Source organism: Pieris rapae, chromosome 14, assembly GCF_905147795.1.
Source record: "Pieris rapae chromosome 14, ilPieRapa1.1, whole genome shotgun sequence".
In the NCBI taxonomy this organism is placed as follows: Eukaryota; Metazoa; Arthropoda; class Insecta; order Lepidoptera; family Pieridae; genus Pieris; species Pieris rapae.
Window position 1 is genome coordinate 8,296,001 of NC_059522.1, and position 21,507 is coordinate 8,317,507.

The 21,507-nt window shown below is 33.6% G+C and overlaps 2 protein-coding genes across 3 annotated transcripts in view; both read left to right on the forward strand.

Moving 5' to 3' along the window:
• The window catches only part of LOC110999222, a 95,930-nt gene that overhangs the window by 6,445 nt on the left and 67,978 nt on the right, over positions 1-21,507 (forward strand). The window lies entirely within an intron of this gene.
• On the forward strand, positions 3,265-8,316 carry LOC123689754. The gene is made up of 2 exons (XM_045631180.1): positions 3,265-3,516; positions 4,255-8,316. Exons 1-2 carry the CDS (start codon positions 3,265-3,267, stop codon positions 8,314-8,316), a joined length of 4,314 nt encoding a protein of 1,437 aa, XP_045487136.1.

Below are 21,507 nucleotides of genomic sequence, written 5' to 3' on the forward strand. Positions count from 1 at the left end.
TAGTAAACTACTACTGGTGAAAAATATTATGCCATTGACTCACGCGATTAAAGATTTTGTACCATTAATTTATATAATGTTGCTCATATTATTTTATAAGTAATACTTCAGATAACGACGCATTACAGGAAAATATCACATGGAAAATGAAATATCAGTTAAAAATAGTTAAACGTTACAAAACTCTAATTTTTACCCACGGTGAAATAAACTGAGGTAATTATTATGTTACCAGTATTAGACTGTTGTTATTTATATGACTACCTTAATGTAATTCGTTTGCAATATTCTAAGTGGCCAATCGCCAAATCGCTCGTTGTTATCGACACGCATGGAACTAAATTGTTAATAAATTTACTGTCTATTAATTATTCATAGTTTCAGTACTTCATACTTCAAAAGATTTTCTTTGATCATGACAGATTCGTTAATCTCGGCATTTACGTATAATTACAACCTTGAAGACTTTGACCCAGTGCGTACATTCCTTTGCCATAGCTAGACTTGATTGGTGATATAATCTTTAATACTGGTTATATGGTGGGTATATAACAATAATGAGTAATTACAATAGGAACGTTTTATGGAAAGAATTCTTTAATAAAAATAGATCTATGAAAAAAATGAAATGGAATTGTTACCACTATTATACATATCCCTTCAGAAATGCGTTATTTGTTGTACTTTAATTAGCACACATGCTTTAAACATAAATAGGTAACACCCAAATATTAAATTCTTAATTCTAATGATTAAAAAAAAAACGTTATTTTATTTTTTAATTCACAAAAAAAAAAAATAACGGGTGGTGTTTCGTTAATGGAAATATGATTGACACATGCGCTCACGACGGCTTCTAATGACCTAAAATTAAGGCGTAACGTTACACTCAAAGGGATTTGTAAAAATACCGCCAACAGTGCTCGCAGTACTGAATTGTAACATTTTTTCTTCTCGTTACATTACGTTACGTTACGTTACGTTAGCTGTAGCTGTGGCGTGATAATTTTTGGCTTTCTTGTACTTGACATGGCAAGGCAATGCATGCCGGATTCCACCTGATGTTTTACTTCAGCGAGTTTAAATTGCATATACAATGAAAAGTGTAAGTGCACAAGCGTGATTCACACTACTTTAAGTTGGAGGCGCACGCTTGAGCCAATACTTCCCACATAAATTATTTATTTTTATTTATTTATTCACACTTCGTTGCTAGAAAGAAACACAAATAACACAATACATATAAATTACAAGGGATGCAACGGGCGGCCTTATCGCTAACAAGCAAACAAATTAAAACCTATTTTAACCATTTTAAATATCCAACTACGAAAACTGCTTAGTAATTACTTTGAAGCCGTTCTACCATGCTTATTAAGTAACAAAATATAGGATTAAGTTGTATGGTATCAGTTATGTCGACCATGTGTTTATTTCAATCGATTTATACGTTATGTACAAGTGATATGTAGATTACTAAGCGTAGTATGACAAACTAAGCACCTTTTGTTAAGTTTGCCTAGATGAATGTTTGACACTTAAATAATAACCATTAATAAATCTTTACACAAAGGCGCGAGGTCGTCGTAAAAATAACCACCACTTTGTCACTGAAGTCTTTCCGAACCAATTCGACTTAGGGTCCTTCAAGAAAAGAGCGTACAAATTCTTAAAAGGCCTGAAACGTACTCGCGAGCCCTCTAGCATCGAGAGTATCCATGGGCGGTTACCACTAAGCATCAGGTGAGCTTCCAGCCCCTTTGTCTGTTGTAACATAAAAAAAGAGTGGAATTTCTGTGGTCAGGTCTGATCTGGCTTTGTCCTTTACATCCACCAAATAAAAAACCTACAGAAGACTAAAGAAGTATCCATAACCGACGATCATGCATGTAATGAAAGTAGTGGAAGTGAGGTATGTCAGGATCTTAGCACGTATATATCTGGTTGTCATTCGGAATTCGAATTGTAGATAGTTGAAAATTCCTCTTTGATTTTCACTTTTTGTAGTTTTGATGTGTCAAACGAAAGAATGTGTTCCTAAGAAACAAGTTTTATTTGAACACGTAAAGTTTTGGAGCAAAGTCCACAGGGATATTTCTTATTCGTATAAAATGCGTGGGGATCTTACTAAATTATCAGTTTTACGTTTGTTTTAAATCACTCTTTTTCTTGCCGAGAACATTTGTCATTTACACGGGTATATTAAAAAACTTCTTCTTTGACTATAAGTAATTTTGTTCGCGCTAAATCGGTGTCGGTCAAAGAAGGATGACACTTCGATTTGACTTTGACACACGAACCGGAGACGATAGGTGGCGTCCCGCCATAATAGCGCAAAGTAGTTGCAATTAAACCGCTGTCGCGTGCGCATTGAATACCGCAAAACCGTACCGCATTTCCGTATATATGATAGATTTAAGGATCCCGGATTTGGAGTGAGACACAACACCGTTGATGGTAAGTGCTAGTCATAGTCTTATCGTTTGTGGATTCCTTTTTAATTATACTGACACGCGATAGCCGAACCAGCGCAAATTTATTTTCACCGTGGGAAGGGATCATCCTGGATATAGTTTCCGGATACCCAGGCCCACACATCTTTTTTGGTCCTTCGAGCCGGATATGTATCATATCTCTTAGTTAGGCATATTTATTTTCGTATATTTTCTTTCAATTTTGTTCGTTAGGTGAAATTGCCGGTGGGCATTTTTTATTACCTGTATAACGACAATTTTAATATAGATTTTAAATATTATATGTATTTATAAATCTATTATCCGTATTTCATATCCCGTATTACGTATTTACGTATTTAATAATATATTGTGCCTGATTTGGTGAGAATGATCATGCGTAACATTAGTACCTACATCACTTTTTTCTAAAAATTGTTTCATAGTTAACAGTCGAAATAAATCTGTTTATAGTTTAATTTAATCGTATTGTTCATATTTAATTTTTATTTTTTTTATTTTATAAAGTTAATTTTGAAACGATTAATAATTATTTGTAGATAATATGGACAAAAGAACAAGAACAAAGGCCGGTGAATGTTCACCAATCGAGTTAGAACATGTTCAAAGTTCCATATTATTATTACAAGCACGACAAAATTCGTATTTTTCTAAGATGCAATCATTATACGATTTGTCGTTAAATATTAATAGTAAGGAAGACGAAAAAAATTTCCAAATTAAAACGTTTAATATACAAGTACTTCGTAGTGAATTTAATGAGTTAGTAACTCAATTAAATATTGAACAAATGAAGCATAACCCTCAGTTCACTCCTTCTTTTCAAACATGGGAGTCCTTTGAGGACCTGTACGCAACCATACAAAGTAAGCTGCAGGAAATTAAAAATACTTCACCTGAGGAGAAATTAGATCACCCGAAATTGAAATTGCCTCCAATTAAATTACCACAGTTTAATGGCGACCCAAATAATTGGACGTCGTTTTATGAAGCCTTTAACCATTTAGTGCATAATAATGGGTCAATTTCGAACTCAGAAAAGGTGTTTTATCTTTGTGGGCAACTAACAGGTAAGGCCCTAACTGTGATCGCTGGCATAAATCCAACCGCGAATAATTATAATTTAATTTATTCTACCTTGGTTGATAAATATCAAGATATACGGTCTCTCGGCTTTCAGTATTTAGATAATATATATAATTTCAAAACATTAACTAGTTCTTCTACGGACGGTTTAAATAATTTTCTTGATAATTTTGTTACATCAATCGCAGCATTTGAAAAACTAGAAATACCTGATAAATTGAATTTTTTATTTTTATTTTTGGCACTTAAAAAATTAGATAACGAAACAATTATTTCATTTGAGAATTCTGTTAGAAAAGAAAAATTACCCTGTTACACGCAATTAGTTATGTTTTTAAGAGAACAGTGTAAAGTTTTGGATCGAACAAATTCTATTATTATTAAACCGGCTAATAATAAATATTCCAAAACCGTAAAATCTTTTGTAACTTCTAACTCTGATCAAACTAATTTAAAATGTCCTTTATGTCATAGTAAAAATCACGATCAGTTATACGGTTGTCCTGATTTTTTAAAATTAAATGCAAGGGAACGATTCAATATCATTAAAAAACGAAATTATTGTGTGAAGTGTTTAAGCGTAAAACATAAAACCACAAATTGTAATTCTGTTAAAAGTTGTAAAACATGTAATTCTAATACGCACAATACACTGCTGCATTTTTCGTTAAATTCCAGTTTGTTTAATAAACAGGAGAAACCGTTCGAACCTGCTATCGATGGACTGCGATCAAACGCGCAAGCCATTGAGTCGCAGCGTGAGTCATTGCTAGTCGACAGTACCCCGCGCGTCGCGTCTGGCTCCTTTGACGAACCTAATAACAATCACGCGCCGATTTCTCTGTGTTCATTGCAGAATGAAGCGAATACTTTAATATCACAACCGTCAACGGTTTTACTTGGTACTGCCCGCGTATGTACTCTTGATACGCGTGGTAACCCGCATATTTTGCGTTGTCTTATAGACAACGGCTCTCAAAATCATTTTATAACGACTGAGTGTTGTAAAAAGTTACTATTAAATTACAATACGTTTTCCGAACCTATGTTTGTGAACGGGTTTGGTGGCTGTTCGAATGATATAATAGGAGCAACCAATATTGTTATATCCTCTCGTTATGATAAAAATATTAAATATTCTATTAATTCTTTAATCGTGAAACGCATTACGGATTATTTACCCACTTCTAAGGTTGATAGATCGAAGTTGGAGTATTTGTTTAACATACCGCTTGCCGATGATATATTTCATGAACCCGGTCAGATTGATATGTTAATCGGTGCGCAGCTGTTTTCGAAACTACTCAAGCAGGGTCGTATCCAGGGACCGCCTGGTATGCCCGATGCTGTTCAAACCACATTTGGTTTTATTTTAATGGGTGAAGCGCCTATTTTATCTATAAATTCTAATATAAAAAGTTCATCGGTTTTATGCGCTTACTCGAATATCCCTTTAGAAAACATTTTGCGAAGATTCTGGGAGCTTGAGGAGCCGTCATCTAAGTCTTCCGCTTTCCTTAGTGAGGAAGAGGAAGAGTGTGAACGTATATATAAGACTACCACGTATCGTGAATTGTCAGGTCGATATGTTGTTGCACTTCCATTCAAGAAAAGCCCTCTTAATCTGGGTTCATCTATGGACATAGCTAAAAAGCGGTTTATGTCACTCGAACGTAAATTACAGTCATCGCCTAGTTATCGTGAGGCATACGACAAAATATTCATTGAATATCTGGAAAAAGATTATATTTCTCCTGTAGTAGATCAGTGCGACAATATAGGTTACATTATTCCACATCACGGTGTAATTCGTGAGTCATCTATAAGCACCAAAGTTAGAATGGTGCTCGATTCCAGCGCGAAGACTGATAATAACATATCGATTAATGATATTTTACATGTCGGTCCCAACTTACAGCCTGACTTATTTGCAGTTATACTTCGGTTTAGAACGTTCCCTATCGCCTTTTGCGCTGACGTGAAACAGATGTATCTACAACTGAAAACCCTTCCTGAACATAATAAATATCAACGCGTTTATTATAGATTTGATCCGTCTGATCCGTTACAATTATTTGAATTTAAGCGCGTTTGTTTTGGATTTTCTTCAAGCCCATATTTAGCGCTTCGGACTTTGAAACAACTAGCCGATGATGAAAGGGCCAAATATCCTTTGGCTGCTGACGTTATTGATCGCGGTAATTATTATATGGACGATATTTGCTGTAGTTGCGATTCGATTCCCGAAGCATTTGAAGTATCCTCTCAACTTATTAAAATGTTTTCAGCTGGTGGATTTGATCTTTTAAAATGGTCTAGTAATTCTGAAAAGTTACTTTCTTCTTTACCTTCCCATCATTTGCATCCGCAAGCAGTTCATTTTGACTCAAATGAGTTTCATAAAGTTTTAGGTGTAAAATGGGATTCAAAATCAGATACCTTCTCGTTCGAAGTAAGCAACTTAACTAATGTCACAGCAACTAAGCGTAATATGCTTTCTATCATTGCCCGTTTATGGGATGTGCTAGGTTTTGCCGCACCTTTCATACTATACGTTAAACTTCTAATAAAGGAGCTTTGGCTTTTAAAACAGGATTGGGATGAGATTGCTCCTCCTCATATTATTAAAGCATGGAAGAAATTCTATAGTGATTTACCCTTCTTATCTAATCTTCAAGTACCACGGCATGTAGGTGTAACTAAAACTTCTTCACCCATACTGCTGGCATTTTGTGATGCCAGTGAAAAGGCCTATGGTGCCGTAATTTATCTATGTGTACAATCTGAGGGAAATAATACTATCCGTATATTATATAGTAAATCTAAGATTTCACCGCTGAAAGTTGTTTCTTTAGCTCGACTTGAGCTCTGTGCCGCTCACCTCATGGCAAAATTATTGTCTGCCGTGACACGTGCCTTCGAAAAGCAATTTTCTGTGCAGCGAGTAGTCGCTATGTCTGACTCAACGATTGTTTTAAACTGGATAAATTCCAGTCCCCACCGCTTAAAGACATTTGTAGCCAATAGGGTTACTAAGATTCAGGAGGTTTTATCCCCTAAAAACTTCTACCACATTTCCGGCAAAACCAATCCTGCCGATTGTTTATCCCGTGGTCTAACCGCTTCTCAACTTATTTCGCACGGTTTATGGTTAAACGGTCCCTCTTGGGCAGTTTTAAATGTGAATCAATGGCCACTAGAACCCTTCATATTGTGCGCGTCTGATGAAATACCAGAACGTAAAGTAGTCGCTTTACCGACTATATCCATCCCGCAAGATGAAGGAATATTAGAAATCGTTAATAGAATCTCTGATTGGTCTCGTTGTTTACGCGTATGTACATATATATTTAGGTTCATAGGTAAATTAAAGTCTCGAGGTAAAATATCACCTCAAGATTTACAAGAAACCGAAATAATTATCCTGCGTGCTGTTCAAAAAAAGCACTTTCATTTTTTAACTCAATCTCTTCTACTTAACAAATCGTACCCCGTAGCTTTGCGTAAACTTAGCCCATTTATTGTTAATGATGTAATTCGAGTTGGCGGTCGTCTTTCTAACACCGACCTAACATTTGATCACAAACACCCTATTATTTTGCCTCATAAAGATCATGTAGTGAATTTAATTATTGATTGGATGCACAAAAAGTCATGTCACGCTGGACCTCAACATTTAATTTCGTTGTTACGACAAAGATTTTGGATTTTATCTGCAAGACGTATTGTAAGATCAAGGGTTTATCAATGTATTAAATGCTTTAAATTGCGCCCGAGAGCTGCAACAGCGCCAATAATGGCTGACTTACCAAAGTGTAGATTATCAATTTCTAAACCTTTTACTCATGTTGGCGTGGATTTCGGTGGACCTTTATTATATACCCCTATTCGTAGACGGGGTAGTAAAAGTGAAAAGATTTATATCTGCGTATTTATATGTCTTGTGACAAGAGCGATTCACATAGAAACCGCAACTGATTTAAGTACTAACTCATTTCTGAATGCTTTAAAACGATTCATGTCGCGCAGAGGTCCAATCCAAGTCATTTATTCTGATAATGGAACTAATTTTATTGGTGCACGTTCCTATTTAAGCGAACTTCAAAATTTCATTTTTTCTAACGCATTCAGTGAGGACTTTCGCTGCGTATTAAACGAAAATCGTATTACATGGCAAATGATTCCGCCTAACGCTCCACATTTTGGTGGTAGTTGGGAAGCGGCAATCAAAAGTGTAAAGACTCATTTGTTCCGTGTGATAGGTAAGCAATTGTTATCTTATGAGGAGTTTCTAACTGTTTTAAGTCAAATTGAAGCAATTCTTAATTCTAGACCTTTAGGCATACTAAGTGAAGATCCTTCTGATCCAAGTCCCTTGACTCCAGCTCATTTTTTAAATTTAAAGCCATTAAATTACCTGCTTTCATCTAACATTGAGGAAGAAAGGATGCAGCTCCTTTCTCGGTACCATTTATTGGACAAATTAATTCAATCATACTGGAAAAGATGGAGTAACGAATATCTACATACGTTGCAAACGCGTGAGAAATGGAATTCTGCAAGTTATCCTATAAAAGAGGGTGTTATTGTACTTCTTATGGAAAAAAACGCACCATCACTTCATTGGCCTTTAGGAATTGTAGAAAAAACTTATCCTGGTAAAGATGATCGTACTCGTGTCGCCTTAATTCGTACCAAATCAGGAACATTTAAACGTCCTATCATACGTCTATGCCCTTTACCCATTCTATCTTAAATTTAGTTTTATCTTTAGTTTATTATCGTAGTTTAGTTTTTATTTGTATTATTATTATTATTATATATATATATATATACATTTTGTTTTTTTTTTAATTCTATCAATTTTTTTTTTCTTTCTTTCCGCAATCCTCTCTTTTGAAAGATGAACTTTCAAGGCGGGGAGCTATGTTCGCGCTAAATCGGTGTCGGTCAAAGAAGGATGACACTTCGATTTGACTTTGACACACGAACCGGAGACGATAGGTGGCGTCCCGCCATAATAGCGCAAAGTAGTTGCAATTAAACCGCTGTCGCGTGCGCATTGAATACCGCAAAACCGTACCGCATTTCCGTATATATGATAGATTTAAGGATCCCGGATTTGGAGTGAGACACAACACCGTTGATGGTAAGTGCTAGTCATAGTCTTATCGTTTGTGGATTCCTTTTTAATTATACTGACACGCGATAGCCGAACCAGCGCAAATTTATTTTCACCGTGGGAAGGGATCATCCTGGATATAGTTTCCGGATACCCAGGCCCACACAAATTTATTACATCATTTATATCACTCGACTTTCTGAGTGCTAAAATATGCGATGCAAATTTACTTCTAAAACACATAATTAAGTATGGCATAGTGTCTAGAGTAAGTATGACATAAGCTTACTATGAGGCTAAATTAGTAACGGAATCTTTTTTAATTACAAATTAATGACATTTATATGTAAGATGTTATGTGCAGGGAAGTTAATATTAGCTCACTCCGAAGTAAAAGTACAGAGTCGAAGAACCCAATGTATTTTAAGACATTTGAACTGGATATAACTGAGTTAAGTGCGACGTGTGCTAGATCCGTCAGTTAATTGAATCGTTTCCAACTAATGGACTAACATCTCACTTTTTACTGTTGAACAAGAATAAACTCTTTGTTCCTGATAAATTAATCCATATTTAGATGTTGCAACTCTGCATCTTCAACCGTGTTTACCATGGAAAATGTTCAAAGGAGTTGGTCGGATTTTTATTTATTTATTAACACTTCGTTGTATTACATAAAAGGAAAATATTAAACATAATTTAATGAAAAGCATCTGGCGGCCTTATCGCTTTAGAGCGATTTCTTCCAGACAACCACTTTTTTACCTGGAGCTAAAAAGATGCTCCTTTCGGTGGCGGTTTGTCCAACAGGCTGAGTAAGTAGTCTGAAGCGGCAGATTTCTGAGGCGACAACATTTTGCTACTTCTTAGACATCTAAAAGATTGGCAAGGGCGGTAAAAAGTACACAATCTATAAAGGTATATAGGTTGTGTATTTTTCCTTTGAAAATTTATAAATCCACATCTTCCTTATAGTCAAAAATAAATATATAATTAATACATTTACATAATTACAATTACAAAATACAGCCGTAATTTATTACCTATATATGTCCTATAGGGAACTAAGAGAGTCATAACATAATACCCTTTCCGATAATCAGATCAGGGGAGTTGAAAAAATATCAAGACAGCTCGAACTCTTCAAGAGACACTACATATCCAAATGCCTACTGCCTTTAACATTAGTAAATTTTTAATCAAAGAAGCCAACGAACTATCGATTTAAAAACTTAAGGTAAATAGTCGAGGTCTATTAAATTATTGAAGAGTATTGATTGGTACGCCTCGTTCGTGTTTAGTACATAATTACATACAAAATATACAGTTCTAATCGTTGTAAAATGCGCGTTATAGAAAAGTCGAATTATGAAACTGAAATTTACTGTTTTTCTTTTGAGTGACATGGTATCGTTTTGTTAGAAGAAAAATCTAAATTAATTTGTAATTTCTTTTTGGCTAGTGGCAAACATGTTGGTTTGATTATTGAAATCTCTGATTTTTTCCTAAAAGTTAAAAAAAAAATCTCATTAATTCTTCTGAAATATTCCAATAGTAAAATTACACAGTAAATTTATATGCAGCGAAGAATAATGTGTATCTCTTAATTAATTTGTTTTCATATTTAGCCAGCAATGAAGGGGATATATATTTTTAAATTATCATATAATTTTTATTTCTTTCCCTGACTCCTTGCTTTATACAATTAGTTAGTTTTTGATAATATGCGTATAATGAAAATTTAACTTAAAAAAATTATTAATCTACAATTGCTATGAAGCTCCTGTTTAGCCTTACCTTTTTAAAGTCTGTTAAGGGGTGAGCTTTTATGGTTTTATAAGTAAATACAAAAAAGTCTGTGGCGCTCCCTCAATCAACAACCTTTTTAGGCTGCTGCTAAAATTTCTGTATCTGTTTTATGATCATTTGTCAATCTAATTCAATTCAATACAAAATCATTTATTCATTTAGGTAACTTAATGAACGTTAAAAAAAGAAATTCTAATATATTTCCTTGATATTAAGTGGGGTGACGCTATAATCTTTGAAGCTATCAGATTTTATTGTCTTTTATTAACATAACTTTTACACATTTAAAGAAAAACACTTTTTTACGGATTATAGTTATGTATTATTGTATTTAAACCAACTCCGGGGAAATAAATACAGATAACACAACATTTTCTACAGCTGTAATACTTTTTGACATTTAACACCTTTGTCTTCAGTCACCGTGACCACGCACGCTGTAAAGCACGCGAAACGTCGGTTTAAATTTAAAAGAATGTGTAAATAATTATAAGTTTAAATACAATAATACATAACTATAATCCATAAAAAAGTGTTTTTCTTTAGCTATCAGATTTATTTTATTCGTTATCAAATATTTTTAAATATTCAAGTAGCTTAGTATCACCATATATTGAACAGAAAGTCCATTGGTGCACAGCCGGGGCTCGAACCTACGACCTCGACCTTGCACGCTGTAGCCCTGAAACGCTGCTGTTTGATTTTAAGTGTAATTAAACTGATTTTCTGTATTATGATCTCCAGACTAAATTTAACTTCGATACTTTTGATGTAACTTAAACATAAATCCCAAGCTGTTATACACAATAGTTAATATGCATGAGTGCATATGCTATATGTAATATTATATAAAACGTTATCTCAATTGAATCAGTGAATCACTCGTCTAGACTTAATAATACGTTTGAAATAATAACCGACTTACCAGACATAGGAATCTTAGTTTTAATTTAGATATCCTTAAATATTCTTTGTATCGATTTTATTAGTTCGAAATATTACCCTGGATATAAGACTAATTTAACTCATAATAACCGCTTTCAGAAGTTTTGTGGGGTGCTATTTTAGTTTAGTTCTGTGTAATTTATAAGTTTAAATTTCATAGGCTACAGTTAATGTATCGTATGTTAGCAAGACTTCCATTGGTTATCGATTGATACCTCAGTTAGCAATATTAATAATAATAAAGAAAATTATTATAAATATTGCATGTCTCAGCACTGTCAGCTGTCATTGTCATATCATAAGCTTATAAACTAACAACGGCGATATCAAATAAACTACTTGTATTATCAATATATAATATTAATTTAGTAACTTAAGATTTTTTAACAAAATATAATGTACGGGAATGTCTAATAGTTTCAAAAACTCATTAATCTGCTGTTAGTTAATTTTTGGTTGAAAATAATACGGCTATTTTTTTTACGATAAAAAGCATATGAGCCTTCACAACACCCGTATGACCCCAATCTCCATCACCTCATTTTACACAACTGAGCGTTTTTTATAGTTTGATATGGTTATACGGTTTGCCGCGTCCCACCTCTTTTTGGAACACAACAGCCCACTAAAGAATTTCCGTACTAATTCGACCCTAGAATTCCTTACCAATTCCTTTTAGGCAGGCAATAGGCACTTGCGATCCTTCTGGCAGTGTATGGGCAGCAGGGTATTACCTGTTTACCCCATGTTCTATAAAATATAATATACAACTACAGCGTACAATCGTTCTTGCTTATCCAAAAACACTGATAGCGGTACAAGGACAAACTACATACTTTTGGGAATAAATCTGCTCTGCGCGACATATTCTTCACGAATTCAGATTTACATATTCCTTACCTTGAAGAGAAACCGCGTCTAATGGATGAAGAACGTGATACTGTGTGAGACAGGCGGACACGATCTGACTATTATACAAATGCCAAAACCATTTACTTAATGCAATCTACATTTCTAGATGATGTGTGATGCAATTTAACTTTCTTAACTTTAAAGGTATTGTTTTATTTTATCCAAATAATTTATTTGTAGTTTCGAAATCGATACATTTAAATATTTAAATTTATCAAGCCTTCAATTTATAGGGACTAAATTTTATATTGTTTTCATATATACATATAAAGCCACTTTAAATCCATACTGTTAAAAATTACATTTAAAATTACTTTTGTTATTATACTCTTATTTACGTTAATTATTGTTATTTCCGTTTCTTTATTCTCTGTTGTATGAATCCCTTTTGGGTAACGGATCTCCATCCAATTCCAGAAACCTTAACTAAGTCAGCCCATCGCTGTTGTGGTTTCCCACTTCTTTTTTTTTGGAGGACCCCACCAGTAGCCTCGGCTGTTTATCTGTGCACCTTACAATATAGCCGGCCCATTTCTATTTCAGCTGTAAGGCGATTATCGGTGATCATCTTTTTAATTTAAGGATACTCCGCTCCACTGCTCTCTGTGCCCTAGTCAACTTCGAACCTAACTCTTTCGGTTCTAGTCCAATCTCCCGTAGGCAATGGAGCATAGTTGTGTCCATAACAGTATTTTTTTAATATCCATTCTGTAGTTTCCTTTTAAAACTTTTCATATAAAATATATACATTTTTAATCCGAAATCAATTATTATGTTACTAACAATATGATATTATATTTGTAATTAATAAGTTGCAACATATTTTGATTGTATAATTTGTATTTTGTATTACGTTTAAATTTCAATTTAATAGTACCGTAAAGAAAACCGTTTCATGTTTTTTAATTATTCAAATCTAATCTCAGATTTTAATGTTTCTTTCACATGTTTCATGAAGTTTTAGAGCTTGTTTAAGAAATTAATTAAACACTTAATAGGTATTCGAGGGATTAATTACGTTATTAAAATTGTATGTATCACTACGAAAAACTTGAATACATAAATATACAAATCATATATATATACATATAATTTTTTTTTTCAATGCATCTCTCTCTCTCTCCTTGATATCTTTTATAAGTTCCAAATTAAGAAATTACCACATCAAGTTAAATTAAAAGATTTATTACTCGCTAGCTACGACTTTCGTTCTAAGCTTTATGAAGAGTTGTAAATGTAATTTTTATTCCGAATTCCATTAAGCTAGTTATAGTATTCGTTTATAGATTAGGAGCAGATTAAATAGACGTACTTTTATTTAAACTAGTTGTGACAATAAAACCAATTTATTTGGCAAAGTCAAAAATTATCTTTAAAAAAAACTTTATTTATAAATTTACAATTAAGGTATTAAAAAAATGATTTAAATTCAATAGAGTCTCGTGTGGGTGATGTGAATAACAGTCCTGAGTCTTGAGTCTGTTTCAGGAACTTGATGTCTGAATGTCTGCGCGGGCGCAATGTAACAATGCTCCATCAAGTCAATCTCAAGTGTTTGTCTTTTTGAAGTATTAGATTTTTGTGCCTGTTTTATGATTAAGTCCAGTCTTGACACACGCCGTCGACTTTATTTTTGGGTCTAAGATTTTCTCACGCTATTTTCTTTCACTGTTCGAGAAAATGTTAAATGTGTACACAGACAGAAAGTCCAACTGCACAGCAGCAAATCAAACCTGCGACCGCAAGAATCAGAGTCGCAGGCTGAAATCACTAAGCCAACATTGCTTTAGTGTGATGAATTTAAGGAGAAGAAAAAAAAATAACATTCATTATTGGTTTTGTATCAATTTCGAAATATTACAAGCATTTGAAAATGTCTCCAGTCCAGTGTGGTTTTTACAGTTCTATTACATTTCCTCATGTAAAAAATTTCGCCTTTTCCACAAATTCAACAGTAGTGAAGAAATTATAAGAAGAATCATATCACTGATTACATAATATAAAACATCGTGATTCATTCCTTCGTTAGCCACTTTCAGCAAACAAATCCAGCTCAATCATTACGCGAAATCGTAGAACAGTGAAACATAAATAACGTACTGATAGCGAACGCAAATACCACTGGCTCAAAGAAAACAAAAAAACTTGATGAACGTTTTATTGCAATTTTATGTGGTTCGTTAAATGAATTCGTATTTTGAAATGCCAGTATCGGAATTGAATCGAAACAACTGAAGCCAAGATAGCCAGCAGCATTTGTTTATGATCTCGTTCAATAACTAAGAACCGAATATTTTTTTATTAACAGTTGAATGTTTTCACGAAAACAATGGTTAAGCATCGTCAAACAGTATCAGAAAAATATATCTGGCACAGGCCTTGCTAATTGATTTGACGTTCTCCCAAAAGAAAAAATGGCGAAAGCATAAAACAGAATTCCTTATCAGGGATTAGCTTCTATCTAATTGGAGTTTTCTATGTATGTCCGCTAATACTGGGAAGAATATATGTATTTCTTGCAGCTACTTATGTATTAACGTCAATGCTTGAATGGGCATGTGACGTTTTACGCGCAATATAATGGTTATATTTGTGCTTGATGGGTGTCATTGGTATATGATTTAAATCTGTTTGACGTCTTGATCGGAAAAAAACTATATCCAGCTTGTGTTTACCACACTGTTGTACACTTCTTAATGTTTTTGTATAAAATATATATTCCTTACTTTAATCGTTACGTTAATTTTAATCGTGCCAGCGAACATTTTGAAAATTCGTTCAAAACTGATATTTTTAAATAAATCTTATTTCTTATAAAAATGAAAGGTTCGCAATGCGATAAGTCTGAAATGTTCCATCTCCATCAATCCCTCAGGAGTTATCCAATGTCCCTTGTTCAAACAAGTTTGATGGAAACTCGGAGAACAAACACGAACATCGGATTACCCATATTGCAGATTGTTGCTTCGTCGGCAATTTTCAAGTACGATTATTGTTGTAGTACAAAAATATGGTATTAGCTGTAAGCTTATATTTCTACTATTGCTGATAATTTTCTTTTGGTTATATATTTGGTAGTTTGATTAACTGGTAAATAATGTAAAACCCTACATATTTTATACAATAAGTTTGGTATAATTCTTTTTGTATAGCTGTAAAATTCAATAAACAGAAGTTTAATATTCTGTGATTATTGTTAATCATAAAATATATAATAACTAAATATATTTCTCACCTCACCTCACCTCATTTATAGTGATTTCAGGATCTTCTTGATTGACATCTTATTAAGGTTTAAATTTAATTAATGTCAGAAAAATTCCCTAAACGACGTTGTTAAATAGTATTTACACTCTCATTTGCCTCAAAAATGAGACGCAAAATACTTTTACATTATAAATGACTTTCGCGATTCCCCGAAAGTCTAATTCGTTTACAATTAACGACCAAACAGAAAATAAGGTTAAAAAACTTTTCAAACATCCAAAAGCTAATTAGTTCCTCGGAGAATGTAATCAGGTGTGAGTGGATCCACTTCGGAGTAATTTACCTCGCTTCCTGTGACGTCTGCTTTAAGGAAAGTTGTATGTGACTTAAATAAGAATTTTAATATTTCTAATATTAGAGTGAGGTGGGAAGTTGGGGATGGTGTTGGTGTGAATCGCTGATGGAGTGAGGTCAGCATTAGCAAAAGCCAAATAAAACCATCTGCTGTGTTATGTAGTGAAACACTAGTGTAAGCAGAACCCTGGCTATTCCGAGTCATCCACGTCCTAGTCGTCCGCCCTGGGACCTGCTGCAGCCACGCTTTTACATGCCCACTACCTTGAGCTGTAGTTGAGATGAGGATGCAGAGCAAAATCCACTGTCAGACTAGGGCACAGTGGGCTAATCTCCTGCTTGCCTGAAAAACAATGATTCAAGAAATCGAAAAGTGATATTAGATTGAACTGTTATTGGAGGCTAGTGTTTTACTGGAAAATTCTGAATTCGATATTCAAATCCGAAACATCAATGGACGTGTATTTCGTTACATTCCTATACTAATATAAGGGGAAACATCGCTTATCGGATTTTGATATAGGTCAAAGTTCACGATAAATCTTGACGATGATCTTATGTTTACACTCTGAACATGACTATAATTATCGCTTAGAATGTATTTATTAAATTATTTAATATACACATAATACATAATGCAATTTCGATATCATAACTTACAATTCAACTTTACAAAAAACAATAAAAATACTTCCAACTACAAATTTTCGTTTTAACTAGTAATTTTCTTGTTTATTATTCATTTCCTAAAATTAAAGCAGTTCTTTGATTTAGGATTACTCTTAAAAATCTATAAAATGGCTATCATAGACGCTAGATGTGTTTGAGAATCTGCTAGTGGATCACATAGAAAACGCAGTAGATCTCTTCAAGGGTTTATTTTAAATTAATGAACAAAGATTTTTTTAGACTACAAATACTGGCACTTAACTTTCGTGCACCTAACACTACTGTATCAGTAGTCTTCACAATTCGCTGTTTAGCTCTTCGATGTTAATCTCTCGGAATCACACTCGTAACTGAATTCCTGGGTCATAATTACATATATACACAGAAATACATACATTATCCTTACAGACTATGCCAATACAATAATAGAAAACATTAAATAAAATATAATTTATTTATTTATTATTTATTTATTTATTAATTACAGACATAAAATACATATATAATATTATACACAATATCGCTACTGTGAATTCACTCTGCGAACATATAAATATGTCGATAATGTCGGAGACGTCAGTAGGCGCAACGTCCTGGATAGCGGGTATCTGTGCAACATACTTGTTCTTGCCCTTGGTATCGCTAATAAACTAGACCTTTGCCGTCGCACATATTCTATAGGTACTAAGGAATATGTGATTGACCCTCTCCTGAAACGGTCATAAATATTTCAGCTTGCTAAAAACATCTTTTATTGGTGGGAAAATGGAGAAACATTTCAGTTAACCCAACTTCGTTACACTATGTATGGAAATGTGTCAAAACTAACAAAGTTACGTATAACTTAATACATATGTACGTATAACGTAACATTTATACAAGGCGAGTAACATTGCTAACGAATTCTTACATTTAAAAATTGATTAACTTGCATTCAAACAACTTGCGCCAACAGGAATAAATGAGTTTGTTTTAAATATGTAGATTAGTTCAACAATGCGTTTAGTGCTGTATTAATGATCAAATTCACTGAATTTCAATTCAACTGTGAATTATTCATACATTTTCCATGTTATCATTATAATGGAGTCGGAATTATGCTCTTATTTTATTCAGTTTGTTTATTGAAAATTAACTCATACTTAAATTAACATTTATATATAAGAGATTAACAAAGGTATTATAAAGGGGGAACGCTGCTAGTATCTTCGGAACCTTGCCTAAAGGGACTCCTTTTAATAATATTTTTTAATAATTAAATTTTAAGGTTAGTTATTAGATATATTTTTAGTTTGTAATTGTATATTAATATAATTAAATGTAATTACATATTATTAACGTAATAATAAAACAGAGATTAACATATTTATAAATATAATAATTTTTTATCTGCGTCTGCGGGGCTTTACTTACGCAGTCTAGTACATCGAACCTTATTCAACAATAACTTGTTGGTAGAAACTAATCACATTAGAAAGCTGTAGTATACAAATTTATTTAAATTTTCAATACTTTAGATTAATATTATGCATACCTCTGATACCTTTCTTATTCTATTCTAAGACTCCAGGTTATTTCGTTAAACATTTGTGAATTAATATCATCAGTTGCTTATATAATAAAAATTCCTTCATGCCTCAGCTAACATTGGAATACGCGGCGTTGTACGTCGTAAGGCTAAATAACCCTCAAAAATCTTGTTGTGCACGACAAGGCGAGACTATATTTCATTCCGGGCCACTAGTTACAACTCTGTAAAGTGCAAATTGGGCGCACATAATGTACTGTTGTCACCTCTGGGCTCTCAGCTGGTAGTGGTAAGCTCCCGCCCTAGAACCAGCCCCTTCCGTTGACCGTTTTCAACGGAGAGCGATTCGAAAGGTCGACCAGTCACTTTCCGTGCGGATTGATTATTTGGCGTTGAGCAGACTTGTGGGGTCTCGCATCTTCTACCGCGTTTGCCATAGATAGTGTTTAGAGGAGTTGTTTAGTATAATCATTATAGCTAAGTGTCACTATCGAAAGTCAAGCCGGAATACAAAATACCACGTATCACCTCGATAACAGTCGTTCCTCAACTAAACACCTCTCGTTTTTGACGTGACAACCTCTTATAATTTGATGGAGCCTAGAAAAAACATGTCGCGTTAAAAACTTGACATAATTGTATCTATGCGTACAAATAAATGCAACTTTATCAATCCCATTTTGTGATTTCCATTTACCTCCTTCTCTATAGATGTAATATATCAAACAAATAAAATTAAAATATTCTTTTCAAACCATTCCATCAGTATTTTCTTTTGACGTTGTCACGTTTAACTATCGCCAGTAAACCGACTGTACATACAACCGACTGTTTTTGACGCTTACTAACGCTTTGTGGAACCAGCTGCTCACTCAAGTATTTCCGTACAAATTCGACTTAGGGTCCTTCAAGAAAAGAGCGTACCGATTCTTGAAATGCCGGCAATTCACTTGCAAGCTTCTGTCAATGTCTACTTGCATTGCCAATTCTCGGGTTTTATACCGGTATTTATATATACAGCATAAAATTAAATTTAATCCCGAAATGAACAAAACACAAATGAAGCGATGTTTCGAGGCCTCTTGTCGGCAACAAAGAACAACCCATCTAACTTTTACTAACAACATAATTAGCTTCATATGTAATTTATTCGTTCCCATCTTCTGTAGAATGTAATAAATTACGGCTTACCATATAACTCCAACGTGGCGTCGTACCTGAGTAGAGACTTTGTACCTTATGTTGGCTACAATATATTGTTGACTAGCAATTGAGTCAATCGTTAAAATTAAACTAAATAATTGGACCACTGCTTCTAAGCAATCGTTGCCAGCAGAAATTGTTAGTATACTAATAGTATAGTCTCAGTATTTTTTTTATATTCACGCGGGGTTTTCAACTCTGATAGTGATATTCATAAATGAAACTAAGCGCGAAACTCCCGAATGTCAAAATATTACGTCCTTACATATGAAATTGACCTTTTGTCGTACTAGCCACCTTGAACTCAAATAGTTCTAATTCAACCCTGATAATAAATAGACCATTATTTTTTTAGACTTAGCTCAGTCTAGTTTCTAAACTCTGAGGTCATTCGAAGCCAGCTATGCACAGATTACCTATTATGAGCTATTGATTCATACTGGTTCACACTTTAAAGTAACTTTTTTGACGCACACAAACGTAGCTAAGTCTCGTTTCTGAATCTTGTCTATCATTCGAACCCACCTTTGCACAGATTACATATTATGCGCTATTGATACATACTGGTACATACTTTAATTATCATGACGTCACAGTCAAATATTTATGTAGGGATTTGACGTCTAACGGTATATGAAATCGGTATATGAAACTAAACACATGTAGCACTAAAATATGGATTACAATGGTTATAAAAGGAACTAGTTTTAATAAAAAATGTTACGCCCACATTGAGTTTAACGCACACATACAATCACAAAGTTTTACGTGAAAAGGGAATAATTAAACTAACAACCCTTTTAAATTAAATATAACGCAACGGTCTACTTTTTGAAATTCCAAAGTTCCCTTTGTACCTTTGTGAAAATCTTCACTTTGTGATTTCAATAGAATAACATGTGTTTCGTTTGTTATTAAGCAAAGATTTGAAATTGGAATTAGACAACACACTTTTTTCGCGTGCCTTAGACGAGGTTGGTCAAATATTGTTGGATTTTTAATTAATGTTACATATTCTTGTGTTAGTTGTCGGTCTCGTCTTCAAACACACCTAGTTGATTATATTACTCTGTAAATACATTTAAGCATGTCATAAAATTTTATATAACAGCTTAAAAAACACTACTTTTGCGCTAATTCCGTTTTAAAATTAAATTTTTTTCACGAATTCATTAAATACCATATTGTTTACACAACTCAATGTCTGAGATACAGCAATTAATTAACGGTTAACGATAAAGATTTTGTGTATTTTCTTTTACCAAATTTACCAATTGTTATTTAAAAACTTCAAATATTTATCATGCGATATGATCCTTCGTTAAATTTCGACTTAGCGAAATGCGTGAAGTCTTGATCAGACTTTTTCTAAATATAAGTATCTTTAAAATCATCAATGTAATACAACTTATAACTTAACTTCTGCAATTATTATTTATTCATTACTTAAATTGCCTTACTAAACTAGTCACACAGAAATGGTGATTACAAGCAAAGAAACGATATGAATAATACACACGAACTGAATCGATAAAGCTTCAAAGGTAAAATTCCTACACATCGACACGTCGAGGGATTACTGACTAATAAGTATCGATTTTTCGTGGCTACGTTGGAACAATCATTATAATTGACGTATATTTGTACGGAATATCATTATTAAAACGAAAATATGATACACGGATTGATAGCCTAGTAGCACTTGAAGTAATGAAAGCTTTAGTTCGTGATTCAAAAAAGCTTTTATAAAGCTTTGAGGATTGTTGGTCTAGTGGCTTCAGTTTGAGATTGTCATCCCTGAGGTTGTAGGGTTGATCCCCGGCGGTAAACGCACGGACTGTCTTTCTATGTACGCTTGTAACAATCGCTTGAATTGTTAAGGAAAACATCGAGTAATCTGGCCCAGACTTATAAAGGTATATAAGATATCACGTTATTCACGATTGTTTCTTGTTTTGACAGCGTTTTATTCAGGATTTACTTGCATCAAATAATACTGTCTGACGAATACTAGAAAATATATCAGTATTATTGGATGTGCCCTTACGTAAACCGCATCTGTAGCTGAGTTGGAGACTAGGGCCAGTCCTATAAACTTTGCAGGATAGCGATGTGCCGATACGATCTCTTTGAATATCGTAATAAGTTCCAATACATTTTAGTATCAGATCCAAACTACGAATTCATGTTGTGTGACG

What these genes read in the sequence shown, in the direction of transcription:
- LOC123689754 (XM_045631180.1), top strand. Translation starts at nt 3,265, where the DNA reads ATGAAGCATAACCCTCAGTTCACTCCTTCTTTTCAAACATGGGAGTCC. An exon ending in CAATTTCGAACTCAGAAAAG is followed by an intron (nt 3,517 to 4,254) that starts GTGTTTTATCTT and finishes TTTAATAAACAG; the next exon opens with GAGAAACCGTTCGAACCTGC.